The sequence below is a fragment of the Alosa sapidissima genome, chromosome 9 (genome assembly GCF_018492685.1).
Source record: "Alosa sapidissima isolate fAloSap1 chromosome 9, fAloSap1.pri, whole genome shotgun sequence".
Taxonomy (NCBI): domain Eukaryota; kingdom Metazoa; phylum Chordata; class Actinopteri; order Clupeiformes; family Clupeidae; genus Alosa; species Alosa sapidissima.
The window spans coordinates 33,327,715-33,347,980 of NC_055965.1; the positions used below are offsets into that span (position 1 = coordinate 33,327,715).

Sequence of the window (20,266 nt, forward strand, 5' to 3'; positions counted from 1 at the left end):
GCCACGATCGCGCCAAGGCCTAGACCTCTCTGGCTCGTGCCATCGGATTTCACACAACAAACTTTTTCCCCCCTTATTTTTCTAAAGAGCACCGGCGAACAGGCCGACTCCAACAGGCTCCGCCAACCGTCCGTCCTCAAGGCACCACCTCCTTGCCGCTCCACCTCTGCTCTGCTCCGCAGCCAGGGCCACCGCCAACTCCTGCCTAAAGCTGTCCGGCGGGGGCAGGGGCTCAAGGTCTTCTCTCGGTGAAGTCAGCGCCCAGGCCAGCGTCACTACCTTATTTTCCAAGGCCGCTTCCTCAGACTGCTCTCCCAGTTGCGTGAAGTCCTTCTCCGCCGTGGCCACTGCATCGAGACCCTCTTCAGGCAAGCATTTCTCCCGTAGCCAGGCCCAGGCGACGGCTGGTCTCCTCCTGCGGCTTCTACTGAAGGCCTCTGTAAGCTTTTTAGTACCCCTTACAAGGGTTCTCTTCGGATCCTTTTGCTTGGGCCTCCACCTAGCGGTGAGCATGGACGGATTATGAACTTTCGGGCCCCTGGGCCCAGATGTATTAAGGGCCCCCCATTAATTGTTTTAATTGTTGCATATGTGGAAGGGGGGTTTGGAGGTCCTTCCTCAGAAATGTTTTAATTTGTTTGATGTGATTTCCTGTATTCTGGTGCATTTTGGGGATGGCCAATACTAAATTCAATCAGATTCATAGCCTACATCCTGATGTGTTGATATTGAGACAGTGATTTCATGCAAAGGCTTGGGCTTCAGGGCCCCCTGACCCCTTGGGCCCCTGAGCCGGGCCCGGTAGGCCTGTGCAGTAATTCATCCCTGTCGGTGAGGTCTCCCACTCCCGGCTCCTCCAGCACTGAAGACACTGTCTCCTACAGAACGCAACTTGCTCCTCCATGGAAAACGTGCCCATCTACAGGTGCTGCTTTGGAAAGCAGCAGACTGTCCTGATCCACTGGCTGTGGATATAACCGTGTTTGGAGGGAGTTAGAAGACAGGTATGAAGAAAGGAGAGGAACTTCCCTCGATTCAAGTCCTGTTGCTCCTCCTGATTTGTTAGATGTTATCAGCTGTAACTGCAAAGCTAGGTTAAAACTGTGTATACATGTATCTGGAAAGTGCAGCTGTGCAGCTGCAGGCCTGGCCTGTACTAATTATTGTTTCTGCAAAGGCAGTGATGTTACATGTGGCAATATATTTACACAGCAAAAACAGCAGAAGGACAGGGATGAAGAGTCTGGAGAAGATGACGACAGGACAACGGATGAGGACAATGAGGAGTAGTAGAGGCTAGTTCTTCCCTTTGTTACTCAATTGTGGCCAGTGAATAGCTATTTCCAAAATGATTGTGGAATTCAGAAATAACTTGAGGATCCAAATTATTCCTAAACACTGAACATTTTTATCCTCCAAAAACGTAAAAAGTAAAAACGTGACCAAACCAAGTTTAAATAGTGATTTTGAGTCTTGAAAATGTCAGATATGGACTCAGCATCTCCAGTAACCCCTATAAACATACTAACATGGTCCATTTTGGCCAAGCAGCTCTTATAATATGATCAATATAGGTGATTATGCTAATTTGCTCAATTACACAAATTGCCCAACATATGCAAATTAGCATCCGGCAGTTTCTGCATGCTGGGAACCCATACTATATATTTCCATCATAAAACTTTGGTGTACTCAACATTTCCGGGTTCACCTTTCTGTCCACTGGACTATTTACCAAGACGAACACATTCTTCCAACAACAATTTTCTTGTCAATACTAATCTAATGTAAACAACATGAGCATAAAACATAATATGGTAACACTTTAATTCTCAAATTTCGGAGCTATAACTAACATGATTCAATGTTGTTCCACACAAAACAGTGTTGCGGACACATACACTGTGTTTTCCATACACACAAAAAAATACATACATCCACGACATTTTGTGTTGAGACTTTTAACCAAAACCTCTTTAAACAAAAAAAAAAACAAAAAAAAAAAAAAAAAAAGTTTGACCTAAAACGTCAACCAACCATGTGTATGTTTCAGAGTACACCTGTATGTTTCAGAGTGGCTCCTCTGGTGCCTGAGGAGATATGATTTCCCTTTGAAAGCCTTGCCACAATCTAAACATTTGTGAGCTTTCCCCCCACAATGACGTATTTGATGCACCTTGAAACTAGACACTGTAATAAAGGTCTTTCCACATTCAGAACAACGATGCCGCTTCCCTCCGGTGTGGGTCTTCTGATGGTCCGTGAGATTCCCTTTGGTCCTGAAACCCTTCCCACATGTTCTGCAATGATGGGGCTTTATGTTACTGTGTGTTTTCTGGTGAGCTCTTACATGGGACAACATCTTAAATCTCATTCCACACTGAGCACACTGATGTGGCTTCTCTTCAGTGTGACTAGTTTGGTGTGTCTTCAGATTATTTAGTCTCCTAAAGACCTTTCCACATTGACAACATTCAAAAGGCTTTTCCCCTGTGTGTATCCTCTGGTGAGAATAGAGTACAGATCTAGTCTTAAAACTCTTCCCACAAGTACTGCACTGATGAGTCCTTTCACTGCCGTGTGTCTTCTCATGTTCCTTGAGATTAGAGAAACTTTTAAAGGCCTTTCCACACTGGGAACATTGGTGCGGACTTTCCTCAGTATGGATCCTCTGGTGTTGCGTGAGTCCAGATATTTGGCAAAAGGCCTTTCCACATTGACAACACTGAAAGGGCTTTTCACCTGTGTGGATCATCTGGTGGCTACTGAGGAGGGCTCTAGTCCTGAAGCTCTTATCACAAGTACTGCACTGATAGGGCCTCTCAGTGCTGTGTGTCTTCTCATGCGCTGTGAGCTGAGATGATAGCTTAAAGGTCTTTCCACAGTGAACACACAAATGCGGCTTTTGTATCATCTGATCTTCTCTGAGATGCAAGCTTTTCCTGAGACTCTTCCCTGGCTCTTCCCCTGTGTGGATCATCTGGTGGTCAGTGAGGTGGGTTCTAGTCCTGAAACTCTTTCCACAGCTCCTGCAGTAATAAGGACTTTCACTGGTATGTGCTTTTTCATGGGTCTTGAGATGAGCCAAGAGCTTAAAGGTCTTGCCACACTGAGAACACACATGTGACTCTTCATCCGTTTCTCCACATGATTCCTGAATTCCTCCACATGATTCCTCCATTCCTCCAGTTAATTCCTCTGTTTCTCCAGCTAATTCTTTCATTTCTCCACCTGACTCCTCCATCTGATCGTCTGTGAGATGTGAGATTTTTCTACGTTTCTTTCCAGTCTTCTTTTCAGTATGGGTCTTCTGATGGTCCGTGAGATTCCCTTGGGTCCTGAAACCCTTCCCACATGTTCTGCAATGATGGGGCTTTATGTTACTGTGTGTTTTCTGGTGAGCTCTTACATGGGACAACATCTTAAATCTCATTCCACACTGAGCACACTGATGTGGCTTCTCTTCAGTGTGACTAGTTTGGTGTGTCTTCAGATTATTTAGTCTCCTAAAGACCTTTCCACATTGACAACATTCAAAAGGCTTTTCCCCTGTGTGTATCCTCTGGTGAGAATAGAGTACAGATCTAGTCTTAAAACTCTTCCCACAAGTACTGCACTGATGAGTCCTTTCACTGCCGTGTGTCTTCTCATGTTCCTTGAGATTAGAGAAACTTTTAAAGGCCTTTCCACACTGGGAACATTGGTGCGGACTTTCCTCAGTATGGATCCTCTGGTGTTGCGTGAGTCCAGATATTTGGCAAAAGGCCTTTCCACACTGACAACACTGAAAGGGCTTTTCACCCGTGTGGATCATCTGGTGGCTACTGAGGAGGGCTCTAGTCCTGAAGCTCTTATCACAAGTACTGCACTGATAGGGCCTCTCAGTGCTGTGTGTCTTCTCATGCGCTGTGAGCTGAGATGATAGCTTAAAGGTCTTTCCACAGTGAACACACAAATGCGGCTTTTGTATCATCTGATCTTCTCTGAGATGCAAGCTTTTCCTGAGACTCTTCCCTGGCTCTTCCCCTGTGTGGATCATCTGGTGGTCAGTGAGGTGGGTTCTAGTCCTGAAACTCTTTCCACAGCTCCTGCAGTAATAAGGACTTTCACTGGTATGTGCTTTTTCATGGGTCTTGAGATGAGCCAAGAGCTTAAAGGTCTTGCCACACTGAGAACACACATGTGACTCTTCATCCGTTTCTCCACATGATTCCTGAATTCCTCCACATGATTCCTCCATTCCTCCAGTTAATTCCTCTGTTTCTCCAGCTAATTCTTTCATTTCTCCACCTGACTCCTCCATCTGATCGTCTGTGAGATGTGAGATTTTTCTACGTTTCTTTCCAGTCTTCTTTCCAGTATGGGTCTTCTGATGGTCCGTGAGATTCCCTTGGGTCCTGAAACCCTTCCCACATGTTCTGCAATGATGGGGCTTTATGTTACTGTGTGTTTTCTGGTGAGCTCTTACATGGGACAACATCTTAAATCTCATTCCACACTGAGCACACTGATGTGGCTTCTCTTCAGTGTGACTAGTTTGGTGTGTCTTCAGATTATTTAGTCTCCTAAAGACCTTTCCACATTGACAACATTCAAAAGGCTTTTCCCCTGTGTGTATCCTCTGGTGAGAATAGAGTACAGATCTAGTCTTAAAACTCTTCCCACAAGTACTGCACTGATGAGTCCTTTCACTGCCGTGTGTCTTCTCATGTTCCTTGAGATTAGAGAAACTTTTAAAGGCCTTTCCACACTGGGAACATTGGTGCGGACTTTCCTCAGTATGGATCCTCTGGTGTTGCGTGAGTCCAGATATTTGGCAAAAGGCCTTTCCACACTGACAACACTGAAAGGGCTTTTCACCCGTGTGGATCATCTGGTGGCTACTGAGGAGGGCTCTAGTCCTGAAGCTCTTATCACAAGTACTGCACTGATAGGGCCTCTCAGTGCTGTGTGTCTTCTCATGCGCTGTGAGCTGAGATGATAGCTTAAAGGTCTTTCCACAGTGAACACACAAATGCGGCTTTTCTTCAGGCTGGATCATTTGATGGTCTTTGAGATGCGAACTTGTCTTGAGTCTCTTCTCGCGTATACGGTCACTTTCACTTTTCCCTCCTTTGTTTGATTGGATCCATGGAATGTCTCCTGTAGAATTGGAGTAGATGTAAATTATATCATCCCTCTCTTCCTATATATAGTGCATATGTGTATCCTACAGCACTGAATTATATCGGTCATATTTTCTAATAAATGATTGATTGGATGATTTTCCAGAATTATATCTTACTGAAAAATCGCTTACGATCAAGGTGTCCACCCAGAGACTAGTTTTAGTGTAAACAGGGTTATAGTGTGTACCTGAAGACTAGTTTTAGTGTAAACAGGTGTGTGTACCTGTAGACTAGTTTTAGTGTAAACAGGATTGTGTATCTGGAGACTAGTTTTACTGTAGTTTTATACCCACAATAATTTTTGCCTAAAGTCAGCTGTCGGTGTTTAAGTGGTGTAGTTTTAAAATAAAATGTCAATTTAGGAATAAAATGGCAGAAACATGCTGCCCTGCAAAGGCAAAAGGCCTTAACTCACCAGAGTGTGAAACTGAGAAAAATGACTTTTGAAGTTTATTTGTGACTTATGAAGTTTATTTGTTGTCTAGCGTTATAATGATGACAAAAATATTAAAGATATTTTAGTTGATATTCAATATCCCTAGGAAATAAAATTGAAAGGTCCATCAACATTGTATTTGACCAATACGCTAGCTTATTTCATAATCCCCTGATGCACAGCTGATGGAGTAGCCTTATTGTTTTGACATAACACTGAGGAAATCAATCAAACAAAAAGTTGTAGGCTATCGTACATGTGGGTGGATGATGTTTTGCAACAATTTTATCAACATTTATCACCCAGAGCGTATACATACAAGACGAAGCACAAGGAAAAGGAGCACAAGACAAAAAACAGAAACTCAGACACAAACACAAAAAAAAATAAAAAAAAATAAATAAATAAAATGAAATGAAATAAGAACAGAGAACAGAGAAAAGTGTGTGTGCTTGTGCAAGGGTGTGTGTGTGTGTGTGTGTGTTTGTGTCTGTGTGCACAGTGTATGTGCATGTCTGTTGCGTGTTGCACATGCTTCACATCAAATTGAATGTAATTATTATTAATGTAATAGAATGGGTCATTCTACAAAAACGCACACTTTTGACATGGCAAGATGTCTGAAAATTTCTTTCATTTTCTAAACTTTAAACTTAGACCACACTATTACTTAACTTATTGGCTGTAAGAATACACTTAAGGGACACCTTAAATATTTTTTACCTTTATTGAGCATTTATTTAAAGATTTGTCACCAGTGTTACCTTACTCATTTTGGCAATAATTATAGATTTTTAAAAAATATTATCTCTCACCCTCTTCAGCACATGTAATAAGAGCTACAGTACAATAATGATAAGGCAAAAAACAGGAGATTATTGATTTATTTATTTTAATAATGATTGTTAAAAGTTTGTTTGAATGATGTTTATTCAAATGTGCAACCATGTATTCCCTATAAAAATGAAAATATAAAAAAACAGTTATAAACAAATAATATTGCAATTGTTTAAATTGACTACTAAACTCTAATTAAGTATATGACACCAAATTGTTACATGTAGGCTAATAAAATCACATTGACAATAAGTGAAAGTATTTAACAAAGTATTGTAAACAAGAATTTCATACATGTGTTACTGACAGTCACTGGTGTTATCCACGAGGGTAACACCAGTGACAACTCTCAAGGAAAATGAAATTTACAAAATGGCTGCTACAGGGAATCAAACCACATGTTGTCATTCATGGTATACTCACTAAATTATGTATATTAATCCATTTGTAATCTTTTTTTTTTACTTTCTAAAGAATAAAATAGGTCATACCAGTGACGTCAACTAAAAGCTTCAAAGGAAAGCGTAAGATAAATGAGAATATTTCTCAAAAATGAAAAGAGTCAGTGGTCTTACCATGTGTCTGTCTTCTTTGATCTTCAGAAAGGAAGTGCATAGATGTCCTGTGATGTCATCAGTCTGATTTTTTTATGTGAAAATAATAGTCTTTTCTAATGAGGTATCACCAGTGACATGACTCCATGGGACATACATTTTTATCATTTTATTTGTAATATTTAATTGGCATTTTGTATTTTTATCTAATGCATAATATATTTGATAGTTATGTATATATTATTGCAATTTAACTGATTAAAAAAACATGTTTTTGACTTAAAAATATTGCCCTCTGCCTTTGTACTTGACAGTTGGGACGGGCACATTCATAAAATTGTTTAAAAACAAATACTGTCATAATGATGGCTCAAAAAGGTGTAATTGTTCAGGAAACATATTATATTTAGCCTGACGAGCCAGACCAACATTAAAATGTAGGGTCTGGGCACTCACCGTTCGCAGTGCTCAGTCCGAGGGGCGGGATAATCAGTTGTCTTTCAAATTCCCTCTGCACGCAATAGGACAGCGGCAGCGCTATGAGTCCTATGCGTTTCCCACCAGCGGAGCTAGTTGGCTAGTTCAAATGTTTGCCAACTTAATACAAGCTTAACCTGTGTCACACTGTTCGCCAGCCGCAACATCCATCTTATTTGTTTTCAAGTAGCAGGGAATTCAAGCCAAACCGTTGCAACTCTGCCATCAATCATTATGTTAAGCCCACCTAACGACTCTATGCACGATTTTATTGGCCTGATTAAGTTTCGATTTCTGGAGCTCACAAGCCAACGGAGAGTTGCCAGACTAGCGCTGCCACTAGGGGCGCATCTAAATTTCTAGGCTATATTATTTTACTTTAAAATATAAATAAATTGCATCAGTAATATGTTTTTAAAATGTTATAGTCCTCTAAAGTCAGGGGACAGAAAAGTGTGCGTTTCTGTAGAATGGCCCAAGTAGGCTTACATAGCCTTGCCTAAAAGAGGACGATTCGTGGATAGTGGATGCGTTAGTGTGAACACCAGCAAGGATTAATGCTCAAAGCATGTGTTCAGACATCTCAGATAATGTGCATTGCTATGGATTTTATACAGGGCATCTTCAGATCCTTCTCTCATCTCCCTTCTTCTGATGTTTTTTTTAAACTGTCCTAAAATTGTGAGAATTGTTCTAAAACTTACTGTTTACCATGTTGTTAGTCGCTTTGGTTAAAAAGCGTCAGCCAAATGTAATGTAATGTAATGTAATGTAATGTAATGTAATGTGAGCGGCTGAGATTGTAAATCCTGAGGTGGTCAACATGTGCCAAGAAAGAACAACGGCACAGTGGTGGTGTTGGTAAATCATACACACAGAGACATAGTATGAAACATTTCAGTGTACGGCTCAACATTAATGGTTGCCCGGTTGCCCTTGGCTACCAAAGTGGCAACCAGATTTGGTTGGCTTTGGCAACCAAAACCTCATGCTTGGCAACCACTTTTAAAAGTTAACGATGAGCCCTGCAGTGCCTTATGAATTTGAGTTCAGTAATCTGACTCCTGACACCTCCTGGGTTTCTAACCAATCAGCTGCAAGACTTTTTTGAATGCAAACTTAAATGACTGTGGATTGTGAGAAGGCATTGTGAGTGTATGTGAACACTCTTTGCAAACACTCCTGAGCTAAGGAGCCAACAGTCGCCAGAAATGTTATGGATTCAATAACCCAGAGTTGCTCTAGGGACATTTGTAATAACTGATGTGTGGAAGTTGCTTTGGATAACAGTGTCAGCCACTAGTAAAGAAACATCTTCTGGCTTTCAGGTGGGCATGGTCAAAGCCTAACACTGTAGGAGCTACACATAAGTGGTGTTAGGGTGGGTGTGTGAGCTGGGGATATTCCACAAAGCATCGGTTAACTAAACTTGGCATAAGCCCTAACTTTGGGATAAGTCAACCAGTCATGACTTAATGACTAATTAATGAGTAATTAATTAGCCAGTAGTTAATGGTTAACTAAGCTTTGCATAAACCCTAACTGACTTACCCAAAAGTATTGACTCCAGAACACAACTGGTGGGTGAATTTGCCGTCTATAAACTCTGTCTTGATTCATCAAGACTTTTGCATGTCCTCTGCAAACCTGTAAAGACAAAATTGGTTGAAGGTCAAAACTATACACAACTCCACCTCAGGGCATGGCTATACAACCCAAAAAGAAAATCTTTGTATGGGCTCATGAAAACGTCTGAAAACCATTGTCTATTGAGCACAGTTTGATACTCAATTCAGAAATGCTAGTCTAAACTGTAACCATGCAGCAGCCAAAATTGCATTTGGACATTATACAGAAATACTAACGTGTTTAAACAGTATAGTATAAGTACCGGTAAGTATATATACTCTTTTGATCCCGTGAGGGAAATTTGGTCTCTGCATTTATCCCAATCCGTGAATTAATGAAACACAGCACACAGTGAACACACAGTGCTACAGCGGCGCTCGAGGAGCAGTGAGGGGTTAGGTGTCTTGCTCAAGGGCACTTCAGGCGCGGATGTGGGCATGGGAGAGCAGTGCTCAACCACTTCCCCCGCCCACATGACGGGGGTTTGGTTGGGGATCGAACTGGCAACCCTTCGGTTACAAGCCTGATGCTCTAACCAGTAGGCCATCGCTGCCCCCCCCGAGGAAGAGCCTGGCCTGTCTGCAGTCCAGACCTGTCCAGGTGCTAAAATGGCCTGTCTGCAGTCCAGACCTGTCCAGGTGCTAAAATGGCCTGTCTGCAGTCCAGACCTGTCAAATTAGGTGCATCATGGAATGAAAAAAATGACTAAGAATAGCCCATACTGAACAACTGAAATCCTACTGCTACTGTGGGCAGGAACGGGAGCCAAACAGATGACGACAGCTTCAACGAATCAGTCAGTAAACATTGGTTGTTGATAGGAATCAATCAGCATATCTGAAATGAATTGCATGGTTTGTTTTTGCACATAAATTATGTAGAATGGCAGTATATGTACAGACATGTGTGTGTGTGTGTGTGTGTGTGTGTGTGTGTAGAGATGTTAATATATTTGTGTGTGTGTGTGTATGTGTGTAGAGATGTTAATATATTTGTGTGTGTGTGTGTGTGTAGAGAGAGAGAGATGTTAAGGTATGTAAAAATATATTTGGATTAAGCACACTCAGTCTCACAGGGCCGTAGGTTCCAGCGACTATAGGAGACAAACTGGAGGGCCGATTCTGCAATAGAGTGATTTATTTTATTCTGGAGGGCCGATTCTGCAATAGAGTGATTCATTTTTACCAGTTTAGAGTCTGTAGCCGTCTCAGCGTGGTGGGATTGCCTCATACTAACGAACACTAAAATGTTCTCATACATACTCTCCCATATAGGCTTAAGACCCTGGCCCGCGATTGGACACATAACCGGCCTATCAGCTGTCTCAAACTGGATCTTCATGCCCTTATCCATACCAGGGCTAGGTCACGAAAAACCTTACAAAAGATGAGGTCCAACAACATTGAGAAAACCGAGCAAAACACCTGCTGTAAACCAGACCCATTTAAACACATACATTTGGTGCCTTGATCTAGGTAGGCTACTTGAGTTATAGCCTATTATCTTATTGCACACAATAGCCTAATTTCATCTTACTTTGAACGTGGCTCCTTTAGTCCCAAAGCCTACTTACTGTCTGCAATATTGATAACCAGAGCCGAGCTAATGCAAGTTAAACCATACCATCAAAACAGCCACAACTTTGTAATGCAGTGTGAAGAGTTTTTCACTCCAACTTTCTGGCACCGTTTAGTGGCTCTCTGCAACTCCTGAGAAAGCAGACATTGGATTTTGTGGTTGCTCATCCAAGTTAAAATAACCGAAACACTAACGTTAGTAGCCTAACTCAAGACCTAAGCGGAGATGACTCGCTATTCTCAAGTTAATTTACCTAGGCTGCTGTACGGTACGTTAGTCTAGCATAGTATACGACGCAACTAATGCAAACAGCACATCAAATACATAGATATAATACATAAGTTATCATGTCATATGGCGTGACGTTATCACCACAACTTTCATTGCCTAATAAAAAGCGAGCTCAACGAACTTAACCATCGTCCATCCATCATTTGGGGTCGCAATACTCGGCTCTCTGTGAGACTTCTACTGTCGTCTTATAGGCTCCTTTTGAGCGAATGATAGCAGCTTTACGAGTATAAAGACAAACTGTTATTGTTTACAACACGGATAAACCAGCCTAAATACGACAACACAAACGAGTTCTGTTTAAAACTCACACTTATCTGCATCCCATGGACAGTTTTGCGGTCATAGGTTGGTCCCTCCCGAGATCCTGGCAAACTGACGTGTGTCGACGTGAAGTGACGCTGCGTTTGTTTCGTGAAGTCAGACACAATATTGTTGTCAGTGTCAACATAAAAGCCCAGTGATGTCTGCTGGGATCACCTGTGAAGTTTGTTGTTTTGCTTGAATTTATCCCTTACGGCTCCCACACACAGCTGCGTTCCGTCAACGCATTCCAGTGGGTGTTCCCGACGGTAGCTATGCAAATGACTTGAAGTAAAACCGTAATGTGATTGGTTGGTGCTGTCCGTAGATTGGCTTGATTGGCCGGTGCCGTCTGCAGCAACAGCTGAACTCCTCAACGCGAGCAGCGGGAGAAACGCGAAGCGACGGACCCACAATTCAGTTCGGCAACGGATCATGTGAGCCCATTTAAAGTGAATGGGATGCGTCTCCAGCAACGCGATGCACGCAGCTGTGTGTGGGAGCCGTTAGGCTCATTCGACTCCATGCAGCACAAAGCAGATCTGGCGATCTGAAACGTGCATGCTGGACTCCAGACATGTTTGCATTGGTGCAAAAGTGTACTTTCATCCCATTGTTTATGTAGCCTTAATACTGAACAAATGTTTTTTTTTTTTAATTGAATATTGTTCCTGCACTTGAGTCTCAAGTCCAAAGGCATGGACGAATTATGAGCCCCTTATTGGCAAAGATGTTACCCCCACCCCCATTTTTTTAGAGTGTACTCACAGAATGGGTAGGAGGAGATGAGATTGTGATTGTGAGGAGATGATTGCTGAATGTGACAAGAACTGTTGGAATTGCCTAGTTGGGAAGGCTGGGATTGACATTGCATATGATCACAGACCACACCTTTAATACATGTTACCTAGCTTGGAAGAGAAAATAATGCTAACATTGCATATGATCACAGACCTTACCTTTAATCCATGTTACCTTGCTTGGAAGAGAAAAGAATGCTAACATTGCATATGAGTGCAGACTTAATTTTTAATACATGTTACCTAGCTTAGAAGAGAAAAGAATGCTAACATTGCATATGAGTGCAGACTTAATTTTTAATACATGTTACCTAGCTTAGAGGAGAAAATAATGCTAAGTAAAGAAACAGTTTAACACTGGTTTATTACAAACAAAATGACAGTGTCACCATGTATACACACAAGGTCTATTGAACCATGTTAAAATTTAACAGTCGTCTAACTATCCACTCTTTATACAGTGTGTCGAGCATCGCACTGTCAAAACATGCAAACCAGTTGGATTCAGAGGACCACTTGAAGTTGAACTACGCACCATAATTAACCAAGATTTAAGCTGCTAAATTCGGACGGAAACGTGCCATTATATTGATAGGCAACAGTAAGCCGTTACAGTCATGTTACAGAGTATTTCTCCTCAGACTCAACTTGGTCAAGACAGACAAACTGCCAAAAGAAATAAAACACACAAACAAACAATGAAGAATGAACAAAACCTACTAAATCTGTAGGTATGAACACACGGCATCTACTCATTTTTTTACTGATAAAAGGTATAAATGTGGAACAGTTAAGATACTGATCAGGTATAAATGTGGAACAGTTAAGGGACTGATCAGTTGTAAATGTGGAACAGTTAAGATACTGATCAGTTATAAATGTAGAACAGTTAAGAGACTGATCAGTTATACGCTCTCACACACCAGATCTGCCGCCAGACAGTATTGTTTTAAAGCTGAGGTGAACTGAACTCTGGATAAAGAGGTCTCCAGTGGTCTGAGGTGAAGTGCACTCTGGGTAAAGAGGTCTCCAGTGGTCTGAGGTGAAGTGCACTCTGGGTAAAGAGCTCTCCAGTAGTCTGTACGGTAGAGAGAAAGGACTGCCTCTCTGGAGCCACCGTTACTTTGGGCTGAGGTTGCCATTCACATGGTCACCCCTGCAAAATAAAAACAAAAGACAAAATGTCCAACTTCAAAAGGCTGATATTGGTTGATGGCATTGCACGGTGAAGTGAAATCCAGGAAACATGAAAGTTATCAGACAGCAGCACTGACCAATGGCTGCCATGGGTACTACTGACAAGTTTGACAACTGTTTGTGTGTGTGTGTGTGTGTGTGTGTATCTGCATGTGTGTAAATCCAAATGCAGGCCATTGTTACCCACCTCATTTGAAAGTGAGGTCAACTACATCGGCAAACTGGCGACCAACGCGGCCATGGAAGCCATTGGAGTCCTGCATCCTGTGCAGCATCCTCCTCTCGATAGTCATGAGCGGTGAACTCCCCCGTCTAGAGGCGAACTCCCTGAACGCTTCGATTCTTCTCAAAACAGAAGAGGAGTCCTCTTGCTTCGTGATGCCCAGTTGCATGGTCAGGCTCAGTTCACAGAGTTTGGACACTTGTGTTAGGAAGCTGCTCAGGCCAGTGTAGTGGAGGAAGGCGAGTGATTCGCACAAGTTCTTGTTCTCAAACTGGTATGAAGAATAGAGCACCTGAAGTTCATTTCGCAAAAGAGCAAAGTCGAAAAACCTTCCATAGGTTTCCTTCAGACACCTGAATGCTTCCTCAGGAAATGTTCCGCTGTAGGCCATAAACTTGGAGAAGTCGAGCAGTTCGGTAAATGTCATATTTGCCAGGGAATCGAACCACACTTCTAACTGCGAGGTGAGTGTGTCCAGAACACTGACGTAAAGGCCATGAAAAACCTTCTTAGTCTCTTCTTCCCATTTTCCTTTCTTTGCGGGGCTGTCCACTGGCTCCACAGTCTGAGAGAAAATGGAATCAAAGTCACTATGCATTGCTGTCAGTGCTTCTAGTGTTCTCTTCAAAGCCCTCACGTTACATGCGGTTTCCACACCGTTTCTTTGAAGGGCATCTCCAAACGCCTCCATACGAAAGAAAACGGCTGAAAATACCTCCAGCAGGAACTTGAACTTGGGCTCCACAACTAGATCCAAAAGCATTGAAGCCCGGAAATTGGAGTCCCGGTCCAACACCAGTTCATTGTCTAGGATCTCGACGAACAACTCGATCACCGATTCGCTGTGCTCCTTCATCGTCTTCACCATGTGTGAGATGTTATTCCAAAGAAGAGGCGCTGTGCTTGAGGCGCGCCTTCTAACAATGTTGTCCAGGGCCTCGCTGCGTTGCAGGAATGTGTTTAAGTAGAACGTACTGAGGTCTTGTAAGACTCCCAAAAACAAGCTAGCATCTTTGATAGAGTGGCACGCTTGAGTTACGGCTACACTCAGCTCCAGTGCACACCAATGTACGAAGATGACCCACGGGTACCGTTCCTTTAGTTGGGCGACAAGGCCACTGATTTGGCTTGATGTGACGGCTTGTCCACTGTATGACAGAGCAACCAACTTGTCGCCACAGTCCATTTTCTGTAGAAAGGTGAGAACATACTCTGCCAGGGCACTGGCGGTACATTTCTCCATCGCATCTGTGAACTCCACAAACCTCTCCTGTGCAAGCCCCTCTTTAGTTGCGTATCTCAGGACTGTTGCGATTTGCGTGTCCCATGAGTCATCGGTGGTTTCGTGTAGAATCAAAGACACAAAGTCGGCATCTTTTATTTCTGCTTTGATCTCATCCAAGACCACTTATTCCACAGATTCCGTCAGCCTGTCCTCGAGGTCATCTGACAAACCTGAGAAGAAGGAGTCAGGGTCTATGTGAGTTGCAAGCCTATCATTGTCCTTCACTAGGGACTTGACAAGTTTGACAAAGGCTGATAAGTCTTCATCTTCTTCTTCCGAGTCTTCCTCTTCAAACAGAGGGTTATATTGCCGGCTGCCAAGAATGATGGCCGCCTCAGTCAGTACTTTCAGAATCTGTCTGTGTTTGTCCTGTTGCTCCGCAGACAACTCAGCTTGCGTTGACACCGACTGCCTGATGTGACGTTCGTGCTTCAGAGTGTGCAGCTGCATCATGTTACTGATGTGTTGGAAGCTGCTCTCGTGCTGCTCTGAGACCTTGGGTAGGTCAGTCAGATCACAAAACCCTGTGGTCCAGACTAAGCTTTCGGCGGAGAAGAGTGAGCACGGCCAGCAGTAGAGCTGGTTTGATTTGGGACACCCCGTCAGCCATGGTATTCTGCTGTAATGCCACGAATTGAAACAATGAATCATTTTGAGGTCCGGAGTCGGGCGGCCTCGAGCTACGATATCCTTTTTCTCCTCAGGTGACCTCAAACTGAACGGCCGCAACAACAAAGACTCTATGGGAACTGGGAAGGTGCTTGGAGCATCGTTGGAGGCTGGTTCCAGTTCAGGGCCAGCGTTCAGTGCAGTTTCCTCTCCTCCCTCCTGCTGTGGTATGCTCTGAGGTGCCTGAACATCATCTTGTGATTCTTGTTGTTCCTCTTCTTTCAGGTCCACTTGTTCCACTATCTGACCCAGCAGCGCCACCTGCTGTTCACCACTCAGGCCTGTGGGCTGAGGACATGGCTGCTCCATTTCAGTATTGAGATTCAGGCAATCCGGCTCTGAAAAAGTGAGAAATCAAATAGATTCACATTCATTCATTTGGCAGACGTGTTTATCCAAAGTGACTTACAGCAATACAAAAACATTTGAAGCAGAATTCCAGTGATTTTTCACATATATCTTTTTGAGGTCACCGAGTACTGTCAGTGCAGAAAGAAAACCCCGAAAACAATCGGTTTTATCTAATTCAAGTTGCTGCAGCCAACAGCTAAAGTAGTAATGGGCTCCCCCATTGTTTACATGTGTTGAATGGAAGTCGATGGGAGCGACTATAAATAAATCGTTATTTATAGTCGTTAATAGAGGTGACCAAAGAATTTCTCCGGATAGCGTGACTGCGGTGCTGGTAGGGGGACAGTTGGTAAGTGTTCTTTAGTCTTCTCCGGGTTCGCCAACTAGCCAGCTTAACTAGCTAAGAAAGCTACTGACGAGGTTTGGTGCCGTTTTGAACAATATTACTGGATAAAAAATTGCTATTTCGGAAGTGTCATGACTTCCTGGCTCAAGGCCGCCACAACATAAAAGGGGGAGACCACACCGGAGTGTATTAAATGCAAAAATAGGTTTATTAAATAAACTATGTACAGAAGTCAGTAAATGTATGCCAAAACTGTGGTGTATGTCAGCATAATGAAATGTAATGCAAAAAGATGTGTCAGTGGGGAGCGCAGCCGCAAGTGTGATGTTGAGCAAGCAAGCCAGCAAGAGGTCTCTCACGGACTGGGAGGTCCAGGTTTTATCCGGCTCCTAATTACACCACCAATTAGCCACGTCATCAAAACCCTAGAGCTCCCCCTGCAGGCCGAGAGACAAAACACAAAAGAGCAGCCAAAAACTGACAGACCTAGAGGTCTAGTGATGAACCCAGCATGGTAAAGCTGGAGCATTTAGCTTACTGCCCTTAGCTAATCCACTGTTTGCGATTTGGGGCTATAGCATATACCAGGCCAAGCTCTGTAGTTGTTGATCAACGAAAATTACTGTCTCCACGGCTTATTTCATGTGTTTTAATGCATAAAAACACCCTTGGGTTAGCCTGGCGAGCCAGACCCACATTAAAATGTAGGGTCTGGGCACTCACCAGTTGTCTTTCAAATTCCCTCTGCACGCAATAGGACGCAATAGGATATTTGTTTTCAAGTAGCAGGGAATTCAAGCCAAACCGTTGCAACTCTGCCATCAATCATTATGTTAAGCCCACCAAACGACTCTATACACGATTTCAATGCCCTGATTAAGTTTCGATTTTTGGAGCTCACAAGCCAACGGAGAGTTGCTAGACTAGCCCTGGCAGAAAATGCTGCCGCTAGGGGCGCGTCTAGATTTCTAGGCTACCCTTGGGTCAATTTTTCACTGGAATTACACTTTAAGTATCGATACTAATGAAATTAGGTATTGTGACATTTTCAATTTCAGGCTATTGTGATAATTGTAGTATCGGTGCACCGTTCAACACTAAATTCAACACTAAATTAGACGTTCTCTGACGTTTACGCAAAACCCCTTAACGTTGTATAGAATTTTCATGTTGAAGTTTTTTCCCCCCCCATTTCACCGTGTGTTGTCTGGTTGACTATGAAAAAATAGGCTAGAATAATTAAATTTCAGACCTTCGTTCAAAAAAATTAAGACTTGAGCAACGGAATATAAGACTTTTTTTTAAGCCTTAATTTAGGAACATGACATTTAAGACATTTTTAAGACTTTTAAGACTCTGCAACTAACCTGTATTATTGACTCACGAAACATAAAGGCTTTTGGGATCAGTTGATAACTCAACTTACCAAGAACCTAGACATTTGATTACTCATGCATTAGCACGGTTACGGTCTCTAACCTGTTGTACAGTCCTCGTGACAGCCTACCTACCAACAAACATCTCATTTAACATAACTACCAAGATAACATGACGTGTATTTGTATTTTATATCCATCGGTAATGTAGCCTATGAACCTCTATGTAGGCTACACAATCACCTAAGATGCACGAGAAATAAATAGGTTTCTGCGATCGGTTGATAACTCAAACTTGCGATAACACCCGTCTGATTAGACTCATACCCTCGGTTACGGTCTCCTTCAGTAGCCTGGTGCGCGGTCTTAGTGAACCTACTATATGAAGCCAGCAACATTCACCTCTCTAACATTTAACTTTCTAACTACAAAGATAACATGACGTGTATTTGTAGGCTATGTGATGAACTTCCCCATCGATATATGAATGGCCATGAACACAAGCATCTACCATGCACTAAAAACAAGGTTAATAACTTGCCGCGAACCTAGACAACCGTTTTGATAATAGACTCATAGCCTATACCTCGGTTACGGTCTCGTTTAGTAGGCCAAGTAGCCTGATGCGCGGTCTCTTCGTGACAAACGAAGCCAGCAACATTTAACTTTATAACTAGGCTACCCAGATAACATGTAGCCTATTTGAAGCTTACGTGATGTAGGCTACTTCCCCATCAATAATGTGTAAATTGCCATGAACACAATCATCTACGATACTAGAATAAGGCTTGGTTAATAACTAACTTGTCGAGAACCTAGACCGTTTGATAACATTAGACTCACCCTCGATTACGGTCTCGTTCAGCCTGGCACGCGGTCTTCGTGAGGCTAAGCAACATTCACTTCTCTAACATTTAACTTTATAACTTTAAGATAATATGACGTGTAGGCTAATATGAGATGTAGGCCTACTTCCCCATCGATAATGTGTGAATTGCCATGAATAAATAATAGGCTACGATGCACTAACAAGGCTGGAATGAATCAAACTTGCCGAGAACCAAGGCAAGATAAAGGGTAGGCTACAGCGGTTGTTGCACGGTTACATTCGGTCTCATTCTGTCTCCTCGTGACAGCCTGCAGCCTAGTCATTCACTTCTAAGCATTTATTTAACATGACTACTACGATAACATTAGGCCTATGTGTATTTGTAGGTATGTGATATAATACTTTCCCATCGATAAAATTTCCATGAACATAAGCATCTAGTTTGCACTAGAAAGGCTTGTGATCGGTTGATTACAACTTGCCGAGAACCTAGCGAACTGTTTGACTCGTGTGGCAGCCACGGTTACGAGGCCCGGAGAACCTAGCGAACTGTTTGACTCGTTTGACAGCCACGGTTATGAAACCCAGAGCCATACAGGCTCATCATAGTTTGACTGATTATAGGCTACTACAACTCCAGTAGAGACGCTAATACGAGATACGATGAAAGAGTAGCGACGAGAACACTCGAGCACAGCCAATCAAGCCAGTGTTGCTCTGTATGTGAAAATGAATGATGTTAGGAACACCGAGTCGGTTTTTGACGTTTGGCACTCGATTCTCCAGGCTCAGTGACACGAACCGGGTTATTTAACCGACACTTCGGTCAGTTCGTCAACACTAGTTCGCGGGAGTGGGTCCTCCCAGCCGTTTTTGGCCCCAGTTCTCCTAAATCCGCAACACCCACAGTAGGCACTGGTTATATACAGACCAATCTCACCGTTCAAAGACAAAACCATGCTTTCATTGAACAACAACTGTAGCGACTTTGGTCACGCTAGCAGCCGTGAACGTAGGCTACCATTGCACATTTGCAGGTTCAGCGATAAAGCGAAGAGGAAACGCAGGCCTAGACATCAACCAACCGTTAAAATAATTATGACTAGTTAAACCAAAGATCCTTCGCTTCAACCCTCTCTGGTTTAACTGCATAACCAGCGCAGCGTTTTCTGACGTTAGATAGGCTAATCACAGGTTAAAGTTAGTAGCTTCCCGCAACCACGCCGAGTTTCGCAGTTGGATGTCGCAGCCAAAAACTTTCTGATGATATGCAGGGGATAAAACAAACCTTAAATCACTGGTGTTGCTCAGAAAATGCTATTTTCTTCGCGCTTGGTCGGTTTCCACATAAAAACGTAGCATTCAAGGTGTAAGGATTCTGAAGTTAAGTCTTCTCGTTATGAAGTGATTTGCATAGGACCGACCCAAGGCACGCCGTCTAGTGGTGTGTGTGTGCGTGTGTTCATTGCTCACGGATCCAAGTAAATCCACTGATCTCTTGAGTGTTAAAAATTATAAATTCTCAAAAGTAATTCCAAATGCACATAGCTGTAGCCTACATATCTGTCTATATTGTTCATACTGAATATCCACATTTATTCTGTTTTTCTTATAATATATTCTGTTAATGCACTGTTATAACAAGGCCTACAGTAGCCTACTATTCTAATGTTACTGCTACTACATTGCACATAATCTGTACATGTTGTTCATACATTGTTACATCATATCTATTTCTGCTCTTATAAGGTAATGCACTGCACATATTTATATTTAAATATTATATTTATATTTCATTTATATTACTCTAAACCACCTTCTGTAAACCAACTGTACACTACTGTCTACACTGCACTATATTTATTGTCCTGTCTATGCACCACCTGTCTATACTTTGTATATCACATTGCACTTTTC

The 20,266-nt window shown here is 42.7% G+C and overlaps 5 protein-coding genes across 7 annotated transcripts in view; 3 read left to right on the forward strand and 2 right to left on the reverse strand.

The window, feature by feature from the left end:
• Positions 1-20,266, forward strand: part of LOC121718854 (zinc finger protein 665-like) — a 1,212,449-nt gene that overhangs the window by 615,241 nt on the left and 576,942 nt on the right.
• The window catches only part of LOC121718796 (NACHT, LRR and PYD domains-containing protein 3-like), an 800,724-nt gene that overhangs the window by 562,820 nt on the left and 217,638 nt on the right, over positions 1-20,266 (forward strand). The gene's annotated exons all lie outside the window — the stretch shown is intronic.
• Positions 1-20,266, forward strand: part of LOC121718792 (protein NLRC5-like) — a 787,595-nt gene that overhangs the window by 464,223 nt on the left and 303,106 nt on the right. The gene's annotated exons all lie outside the window — the stretch shown is intronic.
• LOC121718818 (zinc finger protein 208-like) lies at positions 1,637-11,380 on the reverse strand. Of its 2 annotated transcripts, none has more exons than XM_042104098.1 (3): positions 11,282-11,380; positions 9,024-9,119; positions 1,637-5,142 (listed from the first exon to the last, which is right to left on the reverse strand). In XM_042104098.1, exon 3 carries the CDS (start codon positions 5,039-5,041, stop codon positions 2,021-2,023), a length of 3,021 nt encoding a protein of 1,006 aa, XP_041960032.1. In that variant the 5' UTR covers positions 5,042-5,142; positions 9,024-9,119; positions 11,282-11,380; the 3' UTR covers positions 1,637-2,020. The 2 variants fall into 2 exon arrangements, 1 of the variants encoding a protein (XP_041960032.1); XR_006034030.1 differs by lacking the exon at positions 1,637-5,142 and adding an exon at positions 7,934-8,281.
• Positions 12,418-19,919, reverse strand: LOC121718969. 3 transcript variants are annotated; one of them, XM_042104445.1, is made up of 3 exons: positions 19,638-19,919; positions 13,458-15,785; positions 12,418-13,229 (listed from the first exon to the last, which is right to left on the reverse strand). In XM_042104445.1, exon 2 carries the CDS (start codon positions 15,754-15,756, stop codon positions 14,902-14,904), a length of 855 nt encoding a protein of 284 aa, XP_041960379.1. In that variant the 5' UTR covers positions 15,757-15,785; positions 19,638-19,919; the 3' UTR covers positions 12,418-13,229; positions 13,458-14,901. The 3 variants fall into 3 exon arrangements, with proteins under 3 accessions (XP_041960379.1, XP_041960378.1, XP_041960380.1); XM_042104444.1 differs by lacking the exon at positions 19,638-19,919 and adding an exon at positions 19,290-19,617; XM_042104446.1 differs by lacking the exon at positions 19,638-19,919 and adding an exon at positions 18,364-18,689.

What these genes read in the sequence shown, in the direction of transcription:
- LOC121718818 (XM_042104098.1), bottom strand. Translation starts at nt 5,041, where the DNA reads ATGATCCAGCCTGAAGAAAAGCCGCATTTGTGTGTTCACTGTGGAAAG.